Below are 23849 nucleotides of genomic sequence, written 5' to 3'. Positions count from 1 at the left end.
TTCTGGAATGTCTCGAATTCGAGTCAGATTATTATGTCCTTCAAATACAAATAACTAAAAGCATTAAGTGCCAAAAGTAAATTGGACCGCAGATACACTGTGTTAGAGCAACTATTAACGTAATTAATTATACTCACTACCTTTCAACCCTGGTGTATATTACCCTCGAAGCAAAGCACAGCATGTCCGTTACCATTGGGTGAGATATGATAATGTTTTGACACACTCATTGATCTTAAATTTAGATTATTATACATATTAATTCAATCAATTACCGTGACATTAATCACGAATAAAAAAAATCCAAAAAGAAATAAAACGACCAAAAAAATCATTTACAATATTTTTTTATTCAATATAATAATCTTAATAAATCCAAAATATTTACACAATACAAAAAACATACTATATGACGCCCGTCGACTCCTCCCTCAGATGATTCACTTATACTTGATGTGTTTTCAGTAACCGTCTACACTATGCTATAGAACGATACTATCCCTCCACTTACTTCATTTATAACTAATTATTTCATTTAAATACATATTTACTTGTTCTGAAGCGGTGATAAGCTTTATATCGATTGCACATTATGTTTATGCCCTTAAAATTATAATATTCCTTTTTAGAATCATTATGAATAAATATTTTTTTGATTTTACGGGTGTGGAATACAGAAACTTTCTAGAAATATGCAAAATATATAAATTCACATGTTTATCATTTAAAAGGTTATCTATTGAAAAAAAATGGATTCTAAATGTATGACGATTGTTTTACAAATGCACTACAATTGCTACATTATATTGAAATAAACTGCTAATAAATTACACAATTTATAAGCTATAAACAATAATACATAAAAAGCCACGAGTAAATAAAAAAGATATATTAAAAAAAGATAATAATAAAATTAAAACGTGTCAAGATTTGAACCAGCGCTCTTTTCACATTGTTTACATGTTTATAATAATGAGTGTATGGAAAACATTTGAAAGTAATACTAAATAATTTCCAATCACTGTATAAAAGTCAATAAAAAAAAAACAATAGTTACTTTGGAATAAATTTAACATTTAATATAATATAAAAAATCGATATTATTATTTATAAAAAATACAAATAAAATGATATCTCGTGGCGTTAAATAGTAACAAATAAATATTAAATTTCAATAAATCGCGGTATGCAAAAGACCGCGTGGAATGCGTTATCGACAATAAAATATGAAATGTAATGATCGATCACTCTTCGTTTTTTTACTCAAAAAATAAAGAAAAAGACTGATAGTATAACTTTTTTAAAATTATAAAATAGCATAAATCCATCTAATGAAAAAAAAACCTTACGTTTTTTGTAAACAAATATATTTACTTCAAATATTTTTCAAATGATTTGTAAGTTATTGTTTCATTAAATAGGTATTACATGAAAGTAGATAGGTTGTTTTATGTTGAACTATCCCCCTACATATTATGGTACCGTAAAGTGATCGATACAAAACACACGTAATGCTTTATTATTTATATTAATAATTAATGAATAAGCTTTTTCAAGGGTAAATAATTTTATACTATTATTTAGTAAAATATAAACTTTTATGATTGTAAGTGTTTGTAGAGCAATTTTCACTATTAATTACGAATGTTGCCAGTTGCATAAAAATCAATATTTAAAAATAACAAAATTTTACAAATGGCAACTCCAATTTAAAATTAAATAGATCATAATCATGATTGTAATCAACATTTTTTTTTTACATAATAAAATATAAACAAAAAATAAGAAGTAATGGCCCACAATATATCTTGTACATATAACGTGTATATTTTTAAGCTGTTATTTACATATCGACATGGGACATTTAAAATGGTATCGCATACAAGCTAGTACATATAGACAGCCAATTCTAATAAACGATTGAACTTTTTATGATACAAAACGATTTAGTCGAGCTCACACTCTCGGCGCGTGCTAGCGTGTTGATAATCTCATTTTATTGTCGATACCAAAATGTGTTTTATAGATGCGCGAGGAGAGTGTGTACACTGCAATCGTAGAAGGGCTAGTGGGTATACTATTAATTATCTACACTGCTTTAGGGGCCGCCCATAAATTATTTAACACGAATTTTAATTTTTGACACACCTAGCTACTGTGACGTCACATATTTTGTAATTTTACATAAGTTACAATACTAAGATATTATACATTGATATGTGACGTCACGAAATTCAGGAAACCCTAGTCACACACTGTCATATTTCGTCAACGTCATTTATGGACGGCTCCATACTCACCATCCTATTAAATATAAACCAGAAGTGACCTTAAGCTATGGAGAAACGAAATAACTATAACATGATAGAAAAAAAACTTTTTTAAAAGTATATATATTTATATATATGTATATGTTTACGTTACAATTAATCCTATAACTGCCGCGAGACGCCGCGGGTATATTATATCAATATAGTGAGAGAAATCGAAAAAATTAAAAATAAATAAAATCGATTACATAACACGTTAATTGATTTAAATTATATAACCATCCCGATTGTTAACCTAAGCTATGTTTAAATAAAAAAAGACAATATTATTTAATTATAATAATAATAATAATTGATGAACATTTCATTGTAAAATTATAAAATGAGTAAAGCCTGGTGTGCACTATAGTGTAGTGATCGTGCCACTAAGATAAATGTTCTTTAAAACGGGTCACAGGTTCAATTTGCGTACAGAGCAATTGAGGCAGATTCACAGAAATGTTATTATATACGTAAGTGGGTGTAGTAGACTTTACTTGAATGTGTGCATTGCATTTTGTTTGTGTGGATGTGTAGATGGGTGTGTAAGGCTATGTATTGGTGCGTACATAGAGGTCAGACGCTTTTAGTGTATGTGTGTATAGAAGAGGGTGTAAGTGTAGGGGTGCATTTTGTGGATGTTGCTTAATTTCTGTATGTTGGTATTAGAATGCATACATGCGTCAGACACTTTCGATGTGTGGCTGTGTTGTGGTATATGTGTGTTTGTGTAGTGATGTTTGAGTGTGTGTGTGTGTAGTGGTGTGTACGTGTGTGTGTGTATGGCGTCCCGCAGCGCGACTGCGGCGCGGCTAGGCGGCGCGCGCGCCCTCACTCTGTAGCGACACGGTCTGAAATGTAAGCAATTATAATATTATAGAAGTAATTAAATTAAAATAACAAAATGGCTGACGGAGCACACCGCGACGGTTGTAAGTTCGATTCCCACTCGGAAGAAAGAAATGTTTTCATTTCGTCGCTTTAGTAACAAGACATAACGTCAACGTCACGCATTGTCTTCTTCCGCCACTTAACAAGCAATGCCTCAAAAATTTTGCGATGTGTGGAGAACGAAGTATTTTTCCACTGGGTTCCCTCCAATTGTCCTGCGCGCTAAGCAAGCTATGCTGGGTAAAGCTTAAAGCTATAAAGAAATATAAAACGATAAAACCATAGCACAAAAAAGGGTTATATATCTAAATAATCAACAATAAACCCAAATCTTTCTAAAACAGTAGAATTCAATAGTGACATTTATATGTCCTGTATACTGTGTATGGGGCCATACGATAGTAGAATGAGAATTCGTTTCACCTCGCTTCGGGTCAAATAAACTTTTATAAAATATCAACGGTCAACTGAATAAGTCGAGGGCTGGAGTGTGGTGGTGTGTGGTGATGTGTGGTACCTGCGGGTATCACTTGCAGCAGGAGGAGGCGGCGCGCGGCGCGTCCGCGTTGTTGAGTACGCGCGTGCCGGCCGCGCCCACGCTCTCGCTTTTTGGTAACTTGTTGGCTGCGAATTTATAATATTACAGTTATTGTGAGAATAGAGAAAGTAATAGTAGAAGAAAGTAGATGATGGGATATCATATAAACATGTAATTTACTAAATATTTTTTATAAACAACACGCAATGTTCCAAAAATTGGGCAAAGAGTGGAGAACGAAGTGAGTTAAGACTAGGTTCTTTCTGTCTACTCTGCTAATATATATACTAGATATATGAACATAGTTTAAATCAAAAACATACATACATTTATATACTATAAATGAAAACAACTAGACTAGACTATATTATACATACTTAAACTTTCTTATATGTATATAAGCTTTCTTACTTAACTCTTTACATAAACGATGAAGTAATTTATTGTTATTAATTACCTGAGGAAGTATATCATGCCTGATACAAATCAGGCTTGGTCATTACATCTTGAGCCTCTTCGAACTATACCATCCACTCAACTAACTAACTAGCAGACTTACTAAACGATCTAACTAACAAACTCACCCATAGCTAAGAATGCCTCGTTCTCGTAAGCTTGAGCCTCTTCGACCTAAACTATCTGCTCAGCTTAACTAACCAACTAACTAATTGACTAACTTAACTAAGTGAGCAACTTAACTAAACGACTAACTAACAAACTCACCGATAGCTAAGAATATATCGTTCACGTTCATGGCCGTCTTGGCGCTGGTCTCCATAAAGAGCAGTCCATTCTCGTCCGCGTAGGCCTGAGCCTCTTCAAATTCGACCATCCGCTTGGCGGCCAGGTCGCTCTTGTTGCCGGCGAGCGCGATGACGATGGACGGTGACGCCTGCCTCTGGAGCTCCTTGACCCAATTCTTCGCGCGACCGAATGTGTCCTGGGGAAGAACATGAGAGAGTAATTAAACACGAGTCCAAGAACAGTTAAATGAGTAAATGTAGTTTTGTCAGTGATGTTAGTTTAACTGTGAACGCGATGATTATGAGTTTAATTCTTACTCGGGATAAATATTTTAGTTGAATTGTCAGTTTGTAGTCTAGGATGTTTCCCAGCATGGCGCTGGACTTTGCCTGTCCCCACCTCCGCCCCCAGATCATTCGGGTGACCAAATTATATCCACAAGCATCGCCCACAGAAGCTATCCAACAGCCCCACAACGGGATCAATGTATCAACAACTATTAATAAATAAATGGTTCAAAAACAAAACGCCAAGTAAACAGTACAATTACCTCTTTCCATCAACGACACGATAAAGTAAACAAAAATAACACGTACGTCGTACAATCTGTTTTCACATATAAATAGAAATTAGCATTCATAAGCGCTGTTATGATGGTATTGTGGCTCATTGGTGACTTTCTCTGCGCGAGTTGCGAGTTCAGTTCAGAATGTGTCCTAAGTGAACACTAGGTTTCACCTACTATGCGGGAGAAACAGAATAAAACTCTTATTGGAAGAAAAGTGTAAAATACTGACATACCCCAATCTCCCTATATACTGCAATAAGGGAGAAGACATGAGAAAAAGGAGAGAAAATGGTAAACATGTGTATTTAAACATATAGCCTTAGAAGGTGGTTGCAGCTCGATGAACTATGCTGTACTAGAGTGGGTTGACTGATAACACTATCGGTGTCGGTCTGTACATGTGTTTGGGCGTAATAAAAATTATATAAATAAATATATTGTAGGAAGTCGTTGTACTATACTTGTTTATATTAAAAGTTCACTATTGACGTCCTAAGCAAGCGCACATATTAATATTTTATTAAGTCAAAATGTTCATAAATACACTATGAGGAACTATAATAAAACATATATAATAAAACAGCTGTACTTCTTGTCAAAGTAATATGTATTAACTATAATAATATAATAGGTGAATATTGATTCTTTTGTTAAGATTCATAAATGGTAAAAATATTATTAGGCCAAACCACTGATACTTATACTGTAAAGAGATCACAGACAAATTGCAATGTAAACAAAATACCTAAATAATAAAAATATATTTTTTATATATACAATTTCAAAGAAGTAGGACATTATCTCAAGAATCATGTTAATCAGCTATCTCCGTACCTGCCTCGTCTATACTAAGTTGTACAATATAACATTTCTACAGATTGTACAGATGATGCGGGTATTTTGCAAAATATTCGTAAAGAAGCCTCTTTCTTTTTTATAGTCGATTAAAATAACTGTTACAACTTTTCTACAAATATTTTTCATTCGATATGTTATAAGAAAATCTTAAAATTGTAAAGCTAAATTGTGACATTTAAAGCTCTCAGAACAAGCAAAACAGATTTCAACCTAAATTTCGACTAAGCCCCCTGTACACATTATTTTTTCAATAATCATAATTTATATTTATTATTTATAGTCAAGAGAGCGCATTACGCGATCGATCGACAAACATATGTCCGTACGCGCACCGCACCGCCCTTGAACCTAGGAAGACTTACACACATAATACGATTGCCCGCTACGCACAGGAGGGGGTGGGAGGGTGGCATGACGCACGCCATCGTAATACTAAATCCTATAATATACCCAGCTAAATATGAAAAATATCGTGGTTTTATTCAAATTCACTATATTCTTTATTCGAATAGGCTACCCCCCAACACTTTACTTTTACAATAAAAATTCTGGTAAACATCGATTCAACAATATTTTTTGTAGTTATCTATAATTAAAATTATATCTGTGAACCATAAAAAAAAGTAAAAAAAGACCAAATTGAAATTAAATATATTTAATTTAATAAATAATTATATAAATATATAATTATATATTTATTAATTTTATAATGCTTTAATTGAAAAATTTAAAAAATATTCTAGAACGCAGTAAAAATCTTTTTTTTCATATTTCATTCATTAAGACCGAAATAATTTCATTAAAGAATTTTCATTTTTAAATTTCCAAAACTGATTATGGAATAAAAGGTATGCCTGTAAATATGATTGTTTTTTTTAAAACATGTTCTAAGTTTGAGACGACATGACCCACTGTCATAGTGATTATGAACTTCATAACACTATTTAAGGCCAGAGGTTAGTTAAAGTTTATCGAATCGTCTGCTTATAATCTTTTCTTTTTATCTGTTTATATTTTTCCCTAATTTAAAAACAAATAACTAAATGTTGTATAAATACTATGAACAAGAAAGACGCCATGCCTTAGAAGAAGAAGCACAATATGTATAAAAAAGTATATTCATCACTTTAAAGCAATAGTATATGTCCTAAAACGTAATAGCAAATACAATGAGATAATTAGATTACCACCAACTTGTACACCACTTTCCAAACTAAATCACAAAATCGTCAATATTTTTTCTTACATTACATCTACTAGTATAATATTTATTTGTATTTCCATTTCACTTTGATTTAAGAAAAAAATAAATATTTTTTTTGTAATAATATTAAACATGAAACGAAAACCAGTCAACTTTCGGAACCAAAACTGAACACCTTCCCTTTCTTATACTTCATTCTATCTATAACTTCCAACAAACAAGATAGATTCAACACACGTTGAGTTAATATGATGATGGACTTAGTACAGCACATGCGGTCAGCGTGGTCATCTTCAGCTTCAAATCACGCGTCACTTTTTGGGTCACGGTCGAAAATATTATGATCATTGCCACTGCTGCACTTGAAATTAGCCTACATTGTTTGACAATGGCACTTTTTATGGTTTACTTTTTTCTTGAAAAGTGACGTAATTGAAACAGCTGATTGAACCCGGTGGTAGTAACTTCAATGTATACTTGCGTAGAGGTTAGATACTTGTCACACTATATCCAATATCTTACAATAGGTGTAAAGTAAAAAAAAAAGAAAACAGGTAGATAATACCAAAAGTATATTGATATATTGACCATTAAATAACAATATTTAATTTACAAATATATTATATTTAATTTATAATAAAATAATATTTATTTAAACTAAACTAAGTATGAAAAAAAACTAACTCCCGTTGTTGACCAACAACTGTCATTTCTAATTTGAACAATTTTAACTATGAAAAATATTATTCAACCTTTTATAAACACATAAAGTACCTTCTTAGAAACTAGTATTTATTACTCATCATTAACCGAAAAGGGTATAAATGTATAAATATAATGTGTAAGGGTAAGGGCGATTTTTTCTGCTAAATCATAATTTCATAATTAGGTATATAAAAAAAACACTAATTAAATAATAAATAGTAAGCGTTCATGGAAGGCACCAGTTATTTGAGCTAAAAACAAAAAATGTCCTTGCGCAACAACTATAACAATTAATGATTGTTACATTGGGTTTGTTACTTTATAATGAGATCTATGTGAATCTGAACATATTTAATTAAACACAAATCTATCTATAATATTTTGTAGGGAAAAAACAAAAAAGAAAAAACAGACTAATCTCTACTCTCTAATCTCGGCTCTACTTAGATAGTACTAAAATAAAATTATAGACTTAAATATGATAATTATAAAATATATTGTATTTAATTCACATATTAATTGATAAGATAAGAAACAGCAAACACGTTAAAATCAGTTCAGAGGCCGGTCGGCACAAGTATGTGACAGTAAACGCGACTGGTTGTAGGTTCGATACCCGAGAAAATGAATTATTTATTTAAATTTATATGATGTAATATATGAATGAAATGAATGAATTTATATTTATATGATATGATTTATTTAAATTTATATGAATTTATATGCTCTGGTCTCGAGGCAAAGCGCGATGTGGAGTTCCGTCACTCAACACGCAATGACTCCAAAGTTCAGCGGAACGGTGTGTCTTCACACTAGGTTCCCTCTGCCTACCCTGGTGTGTGCGGGATACAACGTGACGCTGATTTAAACACGTTAGCAGGTACGATTTGGATAAAAAAGTAAAGATAAATAAGTAAAAATATAGCGTGTAGAAAATTGTTGGCGTGCATAAGCCTGGTGGTAAAACCTTTATTGTTCTAATACCTATAGGTATTCGATACGTAACAAGACTATGTCGGATAACACTCCGGCATTGACGCAATGACAATATTAAGCGTTGTATGTGGATTTTTTTTTCAATTTCCGCTTCACAAGATAAAACTACTTTAAAATGGCTATCTCACTGAAATGAGCAGTTTATAAATAATATGTGTTATTGATAAAAAAATAATATTTCTACCCTATATACTAGTTTTAATTATCACAACAACAGACATGACATGAGAAAAGACAACTTACATACGATTATGTTGAAAAAGAAAGAATTAAAATTGCTATAACTAAGTGTATCCTTTATGGACACAAAGAAGGATTTAAAATGTTATAATATTAATGACTAAACCAAATACATTAATAAGTTTTAACTTATATATTAAATAAAAAAATGTAGGTGGCTTAATAACTTCGGGCGACAGTGGAGACGTATCCTAGTCTTACTTTAAATAAATAAGTAAGTTTATCAACTTGTTAATTGTTTTAATAGCACAGACGAGACGTGACACGGCTAGTCTACGAACAACAATAAACAGCGGTATCTGATAAGGTGTCACGTGTCACGTGTCACGTGAGGGGCGGACATGACACACACAATGTGCGTATACAGAGGCATTCCTTTTGATAACAATAGATGCTAATAGCCTGTGAATGGACCGAGTTCCATTGACCCCCATTTTAAATAATTGCACAAATTGTTTGTAATATATTAATAAATTATAACACAACGATGCGCGTCGTGGTGATGTAGTAGTGAGTTCGATCTCCGCTGATGATAATGCTTATATATTTTTTTAAATATTTTTCTCACACTAAGGAAAAAAAAATATGATTAGAAACATATAACAATTATCCAGATGGTGTGGATGGTGAGTTTGTGACTGTGCAGTTAAAAAATTCGGCGGCAGGGTTCAGGAAACACTTCCTCAGAAAACTTCTCATGATAAATGTGGTAGAGAACGCACAGCGAAGAGACGTCTCTACGCAAAGCCAAAGTGTCAAGCCTTTTCACAGAACATTGGGTTCCCAACGATTCAAAGGGCTCTACGTCGTTTGCGACCTAATGGATCAAGCTGACATTGAGAGAGAACTGACAGAGATGAGAACAGCTTATTCTACTATTTAACCTCGGTAACTAAAAAGATAGCTTTTTGAGTTTTGTAAACACGATTTGTGCAATATATATGAAAATAAATTAAAAAAATAATCAAACATATTAAAAATTATTTAAACATTTTCTGTGTATAAATAATATACAGTATAAAACAAAGCCATTTCTCAGAGATCTCAGATGTTAATGCTGTTTTCAAGATGAATTTATCAAAACAGGCGAAGCCGCGAACAGGACACCTGTGTATTTTTAAAATATGAATATTACCCGATATAAGGGAATTTCGTAAATAATATCAAATATTCCACATGGAACTGTAACTGCAGATTGTATAATATATGGACGCTGGCTGATGATAAGCGGATCAGGTTTTATCATTTTGAATACATTATATGGACTAAACGCTAGTATAAACATTTTGTAATCGTTTTGTCACCACGTTTATATTAAACATTGCAATAATTATATTTAAACATATAATATACAAAGTAAACAATTAAAAAATATAAACAATTTTCCCCGTATCTTCAGGAGAATAGAAAGAAATAGTAATTTTTGATAATCGCAATTATCAAAATTAATCTAACATCAACACATTTTTTCATAAGTATTATGATCATTGACCTTAAAACTCGAACCAGTCTAAAGAAACTTCGTCCAAGAGGCGATGGCTCGCGCTGTCAAAGAGTTATCAAAACTGATGTAGAACCGAGTTCCTAATTACATACATCTTAGCTCTACACCTAAGTCCCAATGTGTGGGATGCCCTACTTGTTACTTCAAGGGTATAAAGTGACTTATGTATTTAGATGATCATCCGTGAGTCAGTGACGAAATGGGAGGTTTTTATCACTATGCAAAACTTAATTATACTGTTAGCTGCCAACGTGCGACGGAATATCCTGCGCGCGAGCAGGACCCTTCCTGTGTTAGAAGAGTATCGAAACCCACCACCACCGCGCTACATTCAATTCTTATAAAAGCTAGTGCACATGGGGGTGCGCTCTCCTTGTGGCGGGTCGGTTATCGTGCGTAAGGTGGTTGGCGTTGATACTGTGAGTCCGTTCCATATTCTTATTATTTTGTTATTGATAACTTTGTCTCATGTAAAATAACGATTGTCAAGTCAAGTCTTAGTTATTGTTTAATTATACTTCATTGTGTAACTTAATCAGTTCATGACGTAATATTGTTAGTCAAGTCTTAGTTATTGTTTAGTTATGTTTGATTGAGTATTCAGATTTATTCACTCGGAAATAATGTCAATTCTGTAATAAACCGCTTGTAATCCATCCTGAATTATCTCTTTTTATATTAACCACTTCTGATTCCTAAAATCAGAAGTGGGATTCGAATTTATCGCTCACAATTAGCTTAGTCTAAAATAAATAATCGTTATTTTTCATTAAAACAATACGCATGTTAGCTTGGTGAAAGCAAGCTGTCGTTGATTTCCGCCGATACGACTTATATTAGCGTCATAAAAGTAAACTAACCGTGTGCGTTTCTTCCGATCAAAAAAAAAGAAATGTTACGCGCGTCGTGTAAAAATTTGGCTTTGACGCCAACCCACGTTTTAGCTGGTGATAATCGTAGTGATGAAGCCCCGCGACTCAATAAGCTTCTTCCGCAGTCACGTCGTAGAAGTATTCGTTCACAGTCCCATCGCCGCAGGTCTCGCCCGCGCTCTCGTAGTGGTATATCACGCTCGCGTCGTTCAGGTCGTGGTTATTCGCGCAGCCGCGACAATCTTCAATCCGATAAAAGGTCGTAATCAGGTACGGATTACTCACACCGTCGCAAGAGTAAATCATTTCCCGACACTCACGACAGCATTACGGAAACCGCGTTGGGTACGATTATAGCGCGATTGACGGCCTTAGGGGCGAGCATGACCAATAATACGCAAATCTCATCGTCCGTTCTTGGTGGTAGACCTCCGTTACAAAAAATAATAATTCCACGACCCAAACACTCGTCGATGGATTAGGTTTCATGACAAAAAATAAACCCAGCAATTACTATGTTTCAAATTTCGACCCGGCAATAAATAGCGTTGAAATATGGTGCGCTGAAGTGGACCGAGCTAGGCGTGCGAACCGTTGGGACGATTTCGAGTGTTTTTCCCGTGTAGCTCATTGTTTAAAAGGGGAAGCAAAAACTTGGCTATACGAGTAGAGTACACATGAACGTTCGTGGTCTAATTTCGTTAAAAAATTTAAGTCATTACACGTACAAATTCTCCAAAAAAATGTTGAATACCACATCGGATGATTTTTTATCGTACGCGGAGTATGCACGTCAGTCATTATTGCGCGTACGCATTATTAAAGGCCTTAGCGAAGAACTCATGGTTCAAATAGTAGTCCAAGGTGTTAGCGACATACAAGTTCGCGCGGCAGCCACCAACGCTAACGTTACGACGGAAAACTTTGTCTCATTCTTATCCACATATGTTAAACCGACCTGCAAATTATGATTATCGTAGCTCGGGCCGTTTTGTTTAGTGCAATAAAAAGATCGATCCGACGTGACGGTTTGAATATAGTCGAAAATAGATGTTTTAAAAAACGGTCAATTCGATCATCTTGAAAACATATGGCCGAAGGAGCGAAGCTCCGCCGATAGGAACAATAAGAACATTAAACCTCTTTGTTCATTTTGTAAGAAAGTGGAACATAAAGAGAAACATTGTTTTATCAAAGCTCGTTTTGAAACTCAAAGTAACAGTAAAATAAAGTGAACTTATGTTACGAATTACCGAGCACTAGTAAAATCAGCGATATCAGTACAGCCGTAATTCAGGGTATACCTGTTGATATTTTAATAGACAGTGGTACTATCAATGTATCCAAAGTCAAAGTCAAAATATCTTTATTCCATAAAAATGCTAAACATTTACTTGGACATGTCAAAAAAAGATAAAAAAAATGTGCAATTTTGACTTGAAAAAAGCCCGTTCAAATAGTTGAACTCATGAGAAAATCCAGGCAAAGAAACTCATGGCCACTCTTTTTAACTGCCAACATTTGTTACAAATTACAATTAACAATTTTAACTTAGAAATAGAGCAACTCATTTCCAAACATTTTTATCGCGAACATAATCTTTAACAGTAATATGCTTTTTGGCAGAGCCTGTGCTTTACCAGTTTTTTAAATTTGTTCAGTGATAAATTAACCACGTCGTTTGGAAGTTTGTTATAAAAGTGTATACTTTGACCTACGAATGAGTGAGACACTTTATGGAGCCTAGAGAAGGGCACAGCAAGCTTATTTTTTTTTCTTTTCTTAAATTATGTTGATTGAGAGCAGTGTTTTATTCAATTTATTAATATTTTTATGCACATATACTAAGTTTTCGTAAATATATTGGGAGTGTAGTGTGAGGATGTTAACGTCTTTGAACTTATTCCTTAGTGACTCCCGTGGACCCATTTTATAGACTGCTCGGACAGCCCGTTTTTAGAGTACAAAAATGGTATCTATGTCAGCGGCACTGCCCCAAAGTAATAGGCCGTAAGACATAATGCTATGAAAATAGCTGAAGTATACTGAACGCGCGGTGTCAACATCGGTCAGTTGACGAATCTTACGCACAGCATACGCTACCGAACTAAGTCTACCAGATAAAGTTTCTATATGCGGACCCCATTGTAACTTAGCATCTAATGTTATACCTAAGAAAACAGTTTCATTAACTGCTTTAAGTTCTTCATTGTTCATTCTTCATCCTAAATATCATCCGCAGTGGTTAATAATTTTTCAAGTGTTCATTTTTATTATTAAAGTCGAGTACTTAGGTCGCGTTATTAATCATGGTCAGGACCGACCGAGCTCGAAATTCAATGCACTACTTTATTCAATTCAGTCCTTGGAGAGGTGCATTTTTTTAGAAAATGAACAAGCCAACAGCTAACTTATAATTTGAAAAAATACTCCAGTGGTACGCAGCGAGGGCTTGTGCACTATGTGTGGTGCTGGCGAGTTTCCAAGGCTGCGAACGGCGAGGCGCTCCGAGAGAGGCGTGCAGCAGGCGCGCTCTTGGCGGGTGCTGCAGTTGGCGCGCTCGTGGGGGCGTGCAGTCAGCGCGCTGTTGGCGTGTGGCGCAGTCCTGTTTATTGGGTGCGCTTGAGGCGTAGCCCTGTTTGTTGGGTGCGCTTGAGGCGTAGCCCTGTTTGTTGGGTGCGCTTGAGGCGTAGCCCTGTTTGTTGGGTGCGCTTGAGGCGTAGCCCTGTTTGTTGGGTGCGCTTGAGGCGTAGCCCTGTTTATTGGGTGCGCTTGAGGCGTAGCCCTGTTTGTTGGGTGCGCTTGAGGCGTAGCCCTGTTTGTTGGGTGCGCTTGAGGCGTAGCCCTGTTTATTGGGTGCGCTTGAGGCGTAGCCCTGTTTATTTGACGCGTTCGTGGAGGCGTGCAGTCAGCGTAATCGCGGCGGCGTGCAGTCAGCGTGCTCGCGGTGGCGTGCAGTCAATGCGCTCGCAGCGTGCAGTCAGCGTGCTCGCGGCGGCGTGCAGCCAGCGCGCTCGCAGCGTGCAGTCAGCGTGCTCGCGGCGGCGTGCAGCCAGCGCGCTCGCAGCGGCGTGCAGTCATCGCGTTCCTGCAGTCGGCGTGCTCGCGGCGACGTGCGGTCAGCGCGCTCCGGGTGGGTGCTGTCCGGTCGGCGCGCTCGCCGATTGTGTGTTTTTTTAAAACACATCAGGATTGGTTTACGATTTTACGATTCAAGTATGAGTTTGAATGAGCCTTTTACAAGACAATGATTGATCGATCTTGAATGTGGAGTGTTTTTATCTCTGTCACGAAAGTTTATTTTTGTATGAGGGCCTCGATTGTGTGAGGAATGACAGAATAGGCAATGTTGTATGTTGTCGTGCTTCATTAACCGTTAATTTCTTATTTAGATTGTAACGACGACAACTTCGAAGCCGCCGCCCAGGTGCTACTACGATGGCTGCTTCGCGTCACTGACGAAGCAGGCAAACTCCAAAAGAAGAAATCTTCAATGCAGCCGAGGGCGGTGCACGGTCAGGAGAGGCCGTGTTAGCTGCCAACGTGCGACGGAATATCCTGCGCGCGAGCAGGACCCTTCCTGTGTTAGAAGAGTATCGAAACCCACCACCACCGCGCTACATTCAATTCTTATAAAAGCTAGTGCACATGGGGGTGCGCTCTCCTTGTGGCGGGTCGGTTATCGTGCGTAAGGTGGTTGGCGTTGATACTGTGAGTCCGTTCCATATTCTTATTATTTTGTTATTGATAACTTTGTCTCATGTAAAATAACGATTGTCAAGTCAAGTCTTAGTTATTGTTTAATTATACTTCATTGTGTAACTTAATCAGTTCATGACGTAATATTGTTAGTCAAGTCTTAGTTATTGTTTAGTTATGTTTGATTGAGTATTCAGATTTATTCACTCGGAAATAATGTCAATTCTGTAATAAACCGCTTGTAATCCATCCTGAATTATCTCTTTTTATATTAACCACTTCTGATTCCTAAAAATACATATTAAATGAACCTCCTGCTGATGTCATATTAAGTTTTCAAATTTTGTTTATTTGGTAAATTCATATCCGAGTTATGGGGGTTCAATAAAACGGTGAAGCGTTTCGAGAAAGGGTAGGTAGGTAGGCACTACCTAAATTCCGCTTCAATTAGCTATATAAATTTTAAAGTTATGCATATAACAGCTGAAGATAAAGAAGTATATAAAAGGACTTAGGTTAAATGTTTGTTTTTTTTTTACATTTTGTACGAGAGAGAAAATTTACGGCAGTCCATACGGTAGTGTGAATAATATTTATATATTTTTTTATCAATATATTGTTAGCAAACTCGTATAAAAGATGGTAGATGAGGGTGAAAAGGTCTTTAAAAGCAATGGAATTGTGGCAATCGGGGGCAATTTCTTGAAGGCAACAGCCCTTATTAGAAGGAAACACACGTGAAAAAGAAAGAAAGAAGAAGAATCAACCCCAAGAAACGCAGATATGTGTTTTTATCTGTTTTTTAAAACATTAACCGCTTCCCATCTCTAAAAATAATATTACGGATAAGGAATAACTTTCTAATTAAATTAATTAAAACTAAATAGGTACTTTGTGTTCCTTTGGCAGAGTCTAGTCAGCCTTGAGAGTTAAATTCCCACGAATTTGTCAACCATAGAATCAGTTTTAATATGCACATATTTCTCAAGCGGGTCAATGACATACCTTTAGATTATTTATAGTATAATTTGAAAAAATCTTGGCTATATTATAAGTCTAGCAAGTTGTCACTTCGAAATTTTCACTCCATTACAGTTATTGCGTATATACTAGCGGGGCTTAACGCCGTTTAAGTAATAAGGAATATTAAAAAAAAATGCGTTTTTTATACATTAAAAATTTAATAATTATCACAGTGAGAAAGAAAGAAACAGTGCACTACAATGAGATTAGTACTTTCGATTGCGGTGGCCGCGGGACAGACTTTCGAAACGAAATAAACGAAGAACGAAGTGTCTTAACAAGGTTTTAGATTTTTTTAAAACGGAAATGGCACCAAAGTACAAATTTTAAAAAAAGGTAATCTAAGTAGACTATACTAGTGGGCATTCACGCGTGCATGCTTATAATATTTTCTATTATCTAACACTAACACACAGTTCGTGCGGCCGGTGCTTCAAGCATTTGGAGGTCAAGGGCGATAACGTAAGCATTTTATGTCAATACTAAACTAAAAGAAATCGACTTCAAAACATGTATTGTGTAAAAGGTCTTGGGTGTTAGATCAACATGGGGAAGTAAAAGTGCTTGTCGAAGTTGGGTAGTTTAGTTATTATGGTTTTTTGCTTCAACAGTTGGTTAAAATTTCTTAGTCTCATTAATAGAAACGTAACAGAGCGTTACTTGATTTCAAGGGCACTAAAGAGTGACCTGAAATACCCACAATAAGATATTTTTAAATAAATGAGAAAAAGACATTAATTTATGTCCAATTCCTAAATTACACATGAACCCTAGATCTTCGCCATACAAATCACTACTCAATATCTCTAAAACGACGAAGTGTAATAATTTTTCAGCTTAACGTTTTACCCGTCACAGCATACGCAGGGTAGGCAGAGGGAAGACCGAGGCAGTTTTTAGAGACTCACATTTGTGCCCCTGCGCTGCCGACTAGCCTCACCAATAATATTATATAACATATAACAAAAATTACATATGGTGAAATTATTTTAATACGTTTACTGTAGCTTGTTATAACTAACACAGAATATTAAATATTTAACACATTTTTTAACGAGTTACGACCACGAAGCGTTATGTAGCAATCATTATTATCTACATCTTAATCTCACTTTAAACGGAGTGAAATAAATTTAAACAAAAAAAATACTGTGAGATGATAACACTGGCTTATTTGAATATTATTATTACAAAACATTATTTCATTATATGGAAAACGTATAAAAACTAACGTAGCGAGATTTGAACCCGTGGCTCTTGGATCGTTCATCAAGCCACGTCGAAAGTTATTCACTTCTTTAGTTGTCATTATACATTTGCAAAACAACTTACCTATATACAACTTATAGAATCAAACTCCATTGTTCAAGAATTGTAAATTTTAACTAAAAGTAAAATAATGAGAAACTTTATGAATTGATTACAATATAGATACTATAGAGAAAATATATTCATACGGAAAAAATGTTATAGTTTAAACTTATAGTGGGCCAGAATAAGAGAACGTGATTATTATTTTATCTTTTACAACGCGATAGTTGTGGGTTCGATCCCCTTTCGGAAGAATGGATTATTGTCATTGCTCTAGTAGTGAAGTGTAGCGTTAAGTTCCGCAATATATTGCGGAACTTAAGACTATAGTCTTAAATACCTTACATTTTCTTATTTAAAAATCCAATAGACGTCTATTATTACAAGAAAAATCTACTTTTTCTAAGCAAAAAATCTCTACAACACCATGCTATATCGACGTTCGACGTCACCTCTATAGACGAGTATAGCTCACGTGTTATTGATCATAACATAAGGCGAATAAAGAAACACACAGCCGGCCTCGCCTTCTCTCATATTGCACGATTAGTAGGCACAGCTATGTTTTAATACACTTTGAGACGTCAATTAGCATTTAAGGTACGTTAAAATGAGGTGAATGTGGTTATATCCATTGATTTAATGTCAAGTAAATGCCAACTAAACTCGATAAGTGTGATTATTATCTCACTTCTTTCTCGAATAATAATATCTCATTTATTATGCAATTTTCCGTGCTTAATAAATGAATGCACATTTTTTTAAATAGAATGAACTCTATTAAAAAATATACATATATAAGTATACAAACATTAAGAAATAAAATTCTTATTTTCAGTGGAAATGTTCCACACGCGATGGTTTTTGATTCTAATTCAATGAAGAAACTACTAAAAAAAAAAACATTACCTACTTTTTTTTAGCTTCACGCTGTATACCACACACTGCAGGATAGGCAGAAGGAACCTAGTGTTAAGACACTACCCACTTTCCGCCGAATTCTGGAGGCATTGCGTGTTGAACGCCGCCTTTTGCCTCGACACCAGAGCAAAGAAATGGAAATATAAATATTAAATAAATATAAATATTAAATAAATATTTAATTTAAGATTAAACTTTTCGATAAAAAGAATATATTTTGCATAACTAAACTGACAAAAACGCTATATTAGAGGTAAATGTTGCTTTTACTACAAACAAGACTTGAACCTACAATCATCGCGTTTGAACGGAAACGTCTAAAGTACATCACAAACTCGATAATTCTTGGGTTAACGGAAATATAACGAACAATGGCCAAACCAAAACGTACTTATTTGCTGACTCTACTTACATAACTATTACAATGAGAGCCAACATATACATCAATACCGTGTGGGTTGTGAAGTGTAGATTTCAATGACTTTCTAAAAATTTCAATATATCACACTATAACTAGTAAAAGTGGGGAACGAAAGTGTCTTAATAGGAACGGACACTCCGTTCCTAGGTAAAGGTCCTTAACACTAGGTATGTTCCATTTGCTGTTGCATACAGTACCATCAGTGAATGTAAAAAATAATATAAACATGTGAACCTTGTAACCACAAAATTATGTTTTAAATTACTTGAAATTTTATACATTTTATTATTATTCATTACTTCTGTGGCTAATATAATTGTTACTAAAAATTATATATTTAAAAATGTTAAAAATATTCAAAAAGAGCTGTACATATACTATTTAGCTTTTCCAAGCAGAACAACTTTCCTAATCGACTTTCCACTGGACTCACAGAATTGACATTATAAGTGATATCGATATATAATCTAAGATTAAATAAGCAAACTACATATATACCATTAACGTTATTTTAATAACTTTAAGATTCCATATCATTGCAGGTCTTGGCGAGACAATTAATAAAAATAGTTAATTTCTTAATGCTATGACGACGACGACGAAAATGACGCGGCCGCTTACTTATAGAGAAAAAATAAAGGCATATAACGCGTAATCCTAATATAATAATAAAATAGAGATAATGCATTACCTGATTAGTTATATCGTAGACTACAATTGCCGCTTGCGCGCCCCTATAGTACATTGGTGCTAAACTGTGATACCTGGAAAACAATTATTTACTATAAAAAATAAGGTCTATCTTCATCATATCTAACCTTATAGGCATTGAGTTCTGATACTCATGCCATAGGGGAGGTGTAGTGTCCTAACAATAGATTTAGTCTGCCTACCCTGCTACGCTGGAACAAGCGTGAAGTTGCATTACGGAGAACTAAGTGACTGATCACTAAGTTTTTTTTATTCACCTTATATTATCTGATAAGAAATGCATATAAATGATATCCGTTTGATTAGCATTGCCATGTAAACGGTGTACCCGATACATACTAACTGTATGTAGCTTATAACTCATAGCTCCGTGTAAACGATTGCTAATAATTCACGGCCGACGGTGAACTTACGTAAATGCATTGTCACGTGTTCGATAAAATAAAAAAGTAACAAATAAATGTAATGATTTTATTTTACGCGTGTTTGTTTTGAAAATTTGAAATTAATTTACCGATTTTCACCAGACTCATTTTGTGCGAAAATAGTTAAAAAGCAAAAAACTAACTATGGTAATTATATTGCATTGAAAACGATAATGATATTAGAACACGAAAGTAATTCAGATTAATAAATACACAGTTTAATTTTGTTGACGAAGCCCCGTGCGGGTCACTAGTTTATAATAAAATATCCCGAACGGTAAGTCCACAAATACAAAAATCATCTCGAGATTTAATTAAAAATCAAAAATTTTCTACAGTATATTTTTAATAATTCTGTAGTTTCCCGCTTTATCTCGCACGTAACAGGCACGTAATGTGAAGACACTCTGTTCGCCACTAATAATTCCATATACATTTATGTATTTATTACAGGAGTATATATGTCTAGTCTCATAGTAAGTCATTAGTAAATAACATAAATACACGAGTCTTACACTGATATCACATTGATAACAGATCAAAGTACTTTTGAACACTTGTTTATTTATACTCTATTAATGAGAAGAGTGAATAAAATCTTTATAAACAGTAATTCTTAATGTTATGTTTTTTACGATTTTACGTTGCGTTCGATATGAATTTTCTTACGCTCTATCCAGGATAATGTTTATATATCTCCAATTTTAAAATTTAAATTTTCCAAGCCAACCTGCTCCAAAGCTAAACTGCTCCAAAATCTGAAGAACACAGTGTTTTATCTTAACATTAAGAAAGAATATAAAAAAAGCAAGTGAAACACCAACCTCTCCTGCCCCGCCGTGTCCCAAATCTCGAACTTAACAGTAGTATCATCTAAACAAAGCGTTTGAGTTAGGAAAGCTGCCCCTATGGTGCTCTCTTGATATTCATGGAACTGGCCCTTGACGAAGCGTAAGACGAGGGAAGATTTACCCACCGCCGACTCGCCGAGAAGTACCAATTTGAACTGACATACTTTTGTCTGGGGCGCGCCGTTGGGCCTCTGAGCCGCACCACTTCGGTTTGTTGCCATCGCCTGCAAGAAAAATAAATAAGTTTAAATGTAAATTTACAGCAAAATGCTATATTTTCATAGGTTATCCAAACTTATGCGATATAATTTTGTAATAATAAGCTTAATATTTCTTAGGCATATTTAAATTGAAAACTCCTTGTATTAACATCACGATAATAGTTTCGACGTCAGCTAGTTATACCAATGTAACCACATGGATGAAGATGCAGTTCAAAGCAATATATATATATAAACAAAATTATATGTTTACGTTAATACAGAATAGCAACAATAAAAATACATTTAAACCAACTTTTGTAAAAGAAGGAGGTTATCAATTTGACTGTGTTTTTTTATTTAATGTTATGAGAAACAAGTAAGAGTAGTATGTATATACACAAGGCTCAATGTAAGTGCAAGTGGTAACTCTGGCTCCAGATAGTGGGGTGCATTAAATAAACAATGACTGAAATTTTGGATTTTTTCACATAGTAAAAAAAATACCTACATTTTAAATAGAAGTAATATTTATTTTCAGACTTAATGGCCTAAAATACTTTTAATGAACAATCAATTTATAGTATTAAATTAATAACCCATTTCATTATCATTACCATCAAGTGTTCAGTCAATTAAACTAATTGAATTGAAAATAATAATGGAAAGTTAATTTAATAATATATTTTTATTTCTTTGCTCTGACACCAAGGCAAAAGTCCGGTGTTGAGTTCCGCCACTGAATCTATTAATTACCTTTTACTAAAAGTTTTTTACAGGACATGTGAGAAATGATGTTGTAAGAAAAATTTCAAACATCAATCAATAATTTGTAATGAAAAATTATAATATTAACTCTGAACACCTTTTAATAGTAATATTCAGTAACAAAAATAAGACTACACTTGAAATGAGAAATGAACTTGATTACATAGTTATAAAAATATATGTATGAAGAAGAGACCAGTTGTATGACTGGGACACAAGCATGGAACTGTAAACCCTACAGTTGTGGATTCAACTCCCACTGGCAAGAACAAAATATTTAAAATTCTAATTTCTTTACTCTACTATACTACACATGAGTGGTGTGGTGTGACACTATGAGTCACACAATAAAATGTTTTGTTTTAAAACTTCATTTAAAAGATCCAATTAGATTAGTTAATCAATTTAAAAAAAATAGAAAGAAATTTAAAATACCATAGACCATTTGAAAAATAAAATATTTAAGTAAAATAATAATAAGCCTGTGATAATTATCTTTATAAAACTTGTTGCAGAACTCATAAATATTCATTTATAAATTGTAGTATTACATGTGAATTATAAATCAATACATACAATGAGATATAATTAAATTTTATAGATAATTCCAGAATTTCTGATCCTTTTTTTTTAATAAATTTAATCAATTTAATTATGTATAAGAATAACCTTTACTTTGGTTATAAGATTGCTTATGCCATATGTTTAAAATAGAGAGCTGAGCAATGGCAGTTATATAAACAATGTAACACAAGAAACATGCATAGAATATTAGTTTACCATTAAAATTGTTGCTTATATATTTCAGTTTAACACATTTTTAATGTAATATAATATAATATAATAATAATATAATATAATAATAACATAAGTTTTTCTTTATGATGAAACCTTTTTTTTACTATAATAATTTTGAATCAATATAATATCTAACATCTATTGTTCATTATCAACAAAGCTAGTCATTTCATTGTTATTTGTATGATATACGAGGAAAATTATTTAGTTGTACATATGTGAAAAAAATATTTCATCTCAGTTTAATAAGTTGTGCATATTACCAATTATTATATATATAAAATTATTAAATCTATAAAAGATCTGTGGGCCTTGCTAAGCGGTAGTCTGAAAACAAGCTGGTTTAGTTAACTTACCGTTAATATGACACAAAAACACAAGCCAACACCATCGACAATTTACACAAATTAAATTATTACGTCCGCGACAACTACTTTAGATTTAATCGACTTTTAAATAACAACTTTAAAGATTTGATTTCGCAACAAAACAAATATGATAGAAACGAAAACAAGATGTTTTATCTCTGCGTGCATATCATCAAAATCACAAAGAACTACGAACAATGGAACTTATCGGTGATTACTTGACACTCGCGGGGCTGCGTTCACGTTTATCCACAAATTTATCGGCCGCCGCCGTCGTCGCGTCTGCTGCTGATGACTAACCGTGCCAGCTCGTATCAATACATTTCCTCCGACGAACCTATCACTTCGCCCCCGACCCAATCAGCTGTACCTTGCAAAATATCTTGCTACCTCAGAATAAACTTTCAATCGCACGATTAAAACCAACTTGCCTACGAGATTGAATCTAGCGGTGCTGAGTTTGTACTCTAAATTATTTGATAAAATGACGCATTTGCGAGATTATAAGGACATGAAAGACGTACCCTCCCTGTTATTATATCGCCGTCACACACTTTTTACTGGGCGACAAATCCTCGCAAGGTCGCCGTGATTCGGATAATTTCATTAATTACACTCTTATACGAATGAAATCATTAATTGAATTGCTAAACTGAAAAATCTAGCACAGAAATGCGAAATGACCACGAACAAACATGGAAGCGAGAGGGAGCAAGACAATTCATAAAATATAAATTCTTGTCGATGGTCATGGATAAATTTCTGTCTATTATTATTTAGAACTGAGTATGCAGTAATAATAATTGATAAATGAGTATACTTTACAGCAATTCTCTATTGATAATGTACTAAATTTCAATAATATCAATTTCTTTTTAAAACATTAATTTTATTTAACTATAAAATCTAATTATCTTGTTTATC

General features: G+C 33.9%; 2 protein-coding genes across 5 annotated transcripts; one reads left to right on the top strand and one right to left on the bottom strand.

The window, feature by feature from the left end:
- Window positions 1-331: 331 nt before the first annotated feature.
- Rab5 (RAS oncogene family member Rab5) lies at window positions 332-23660 on the bottom strand. 4 transcript variants are annotated; one of them, XM_085192554.1, is made up of 6 exons: window positions 23450-23660; window positions 20765-21015; window positions 19496-19568; window positions 4462-4678; window positions 3718-3824; window positions 332-3160 (listed from the first exon to the last, which is right to left on the bottom strand). In XM_085192554.1, the coding sequence occupies exons 2-5, from the start codon at window positions 21010-21012 to the stop codon at window positions 3727-3729; spliced, it is 636 nt and encodes a 211-aa protein (XP_085048680.1). In that variant the 5' UTR covers window positions 21013-21015; window positions 23450-23660; the 3' UTR covers window positions 332-3160; window positions 3718-3726. The 4 variants fall into 4 exon arrangements, with proteins under 4 accessions (XP_085048680.1, XP_085048699.1, XP_085048708.1 ...); XM_085192573.1 differs by lacking the exon at window positions 23450-23660 and adding an exon at window positions 23122-23287; XM_085192582.1 differs by lacking the exon at window positions 23450-23660 and adding an exon at window positions 23144-23262.
- LOC146541778 (uncharacterized) lies at window positions 10914-15398 on the top strand. Its single transcript, XM_085190885.1, has 4 exons — window positions 10914-10976; window positions 11502-11699; window positions 13836-14562; window positions 14822-15398. Exons 1-4 carry the CDS (start codon window positions 10914-10916, stop codon window positions 14962-14964), a joined length of 1131 nt encoding a protein of 376 aa, XP_085047011.1. The 3' UTR covers window positions 14965-15398.
- Window positions 23661-23849: the final 189 nt, after the last annotated feature.

The sequence above is a fragment of the Heliconius melpomene genome, chromosome 1, assembly GCF_056956725.1.
Source record: "Heliconius melpomene rosina isolate 202511_hmr_F chromosome 1, ASM5695672v1, whole genome shotgun sequence".
Classification (NCBI taxonomy): Eukaryota; Metazoa; Arthropoda; class Insecta; order Lepidoptera; family Nymphalidae; genus Heliconius; species Heliconius melpomene.
This window is presented reverse-complemented; position numbering and strand designations above follow the sequence as displayed.

Coding starts and splice junctions, on each gene's coding strand:
- LOC146541778 (XM_085190885.1), top strand. CDS start 10,914: ATGGGGGTGCGCTCTCCTTGTGGCGGGTCGGTTATCGTGCGTAAGGTG. Junction 10,977..11,501: donor AGGTGGTTGGCGTTGATACT/GTGAGTCCGTTC, acceptor CCCACGTTTTAG/CTGGTGATAATCGTAGTGAT. Junction 14,563..14,821: donor GTGCGGTCAGCGCGCTCCGG/GTGGGTGCTGTC, acceptor TTTCTTATTTAG/ATTGTAACGACGACAACTTC.
- Rab5 (XM_085192554.1), bottom strand. CDS start 21,012: ATGGCAACAAACCGAAGTGGTGCGGCTCAGAGGCCCAACGGCGCGCCC. Junction 19,569..20,764: donor GACACGGCGGGGCAGGAGAG/GTTGGTGTTTCA, acceptor ATTGTTTTCCAG/GTATCACAGTTTAGCACCAA. Junction 4,679..19,495: donor TCTACGATATAACTAATCAG/GTAATGCATTAT, acceptor GTTCTTCCCCAG/GACACATTCGGTCGCGCGAA.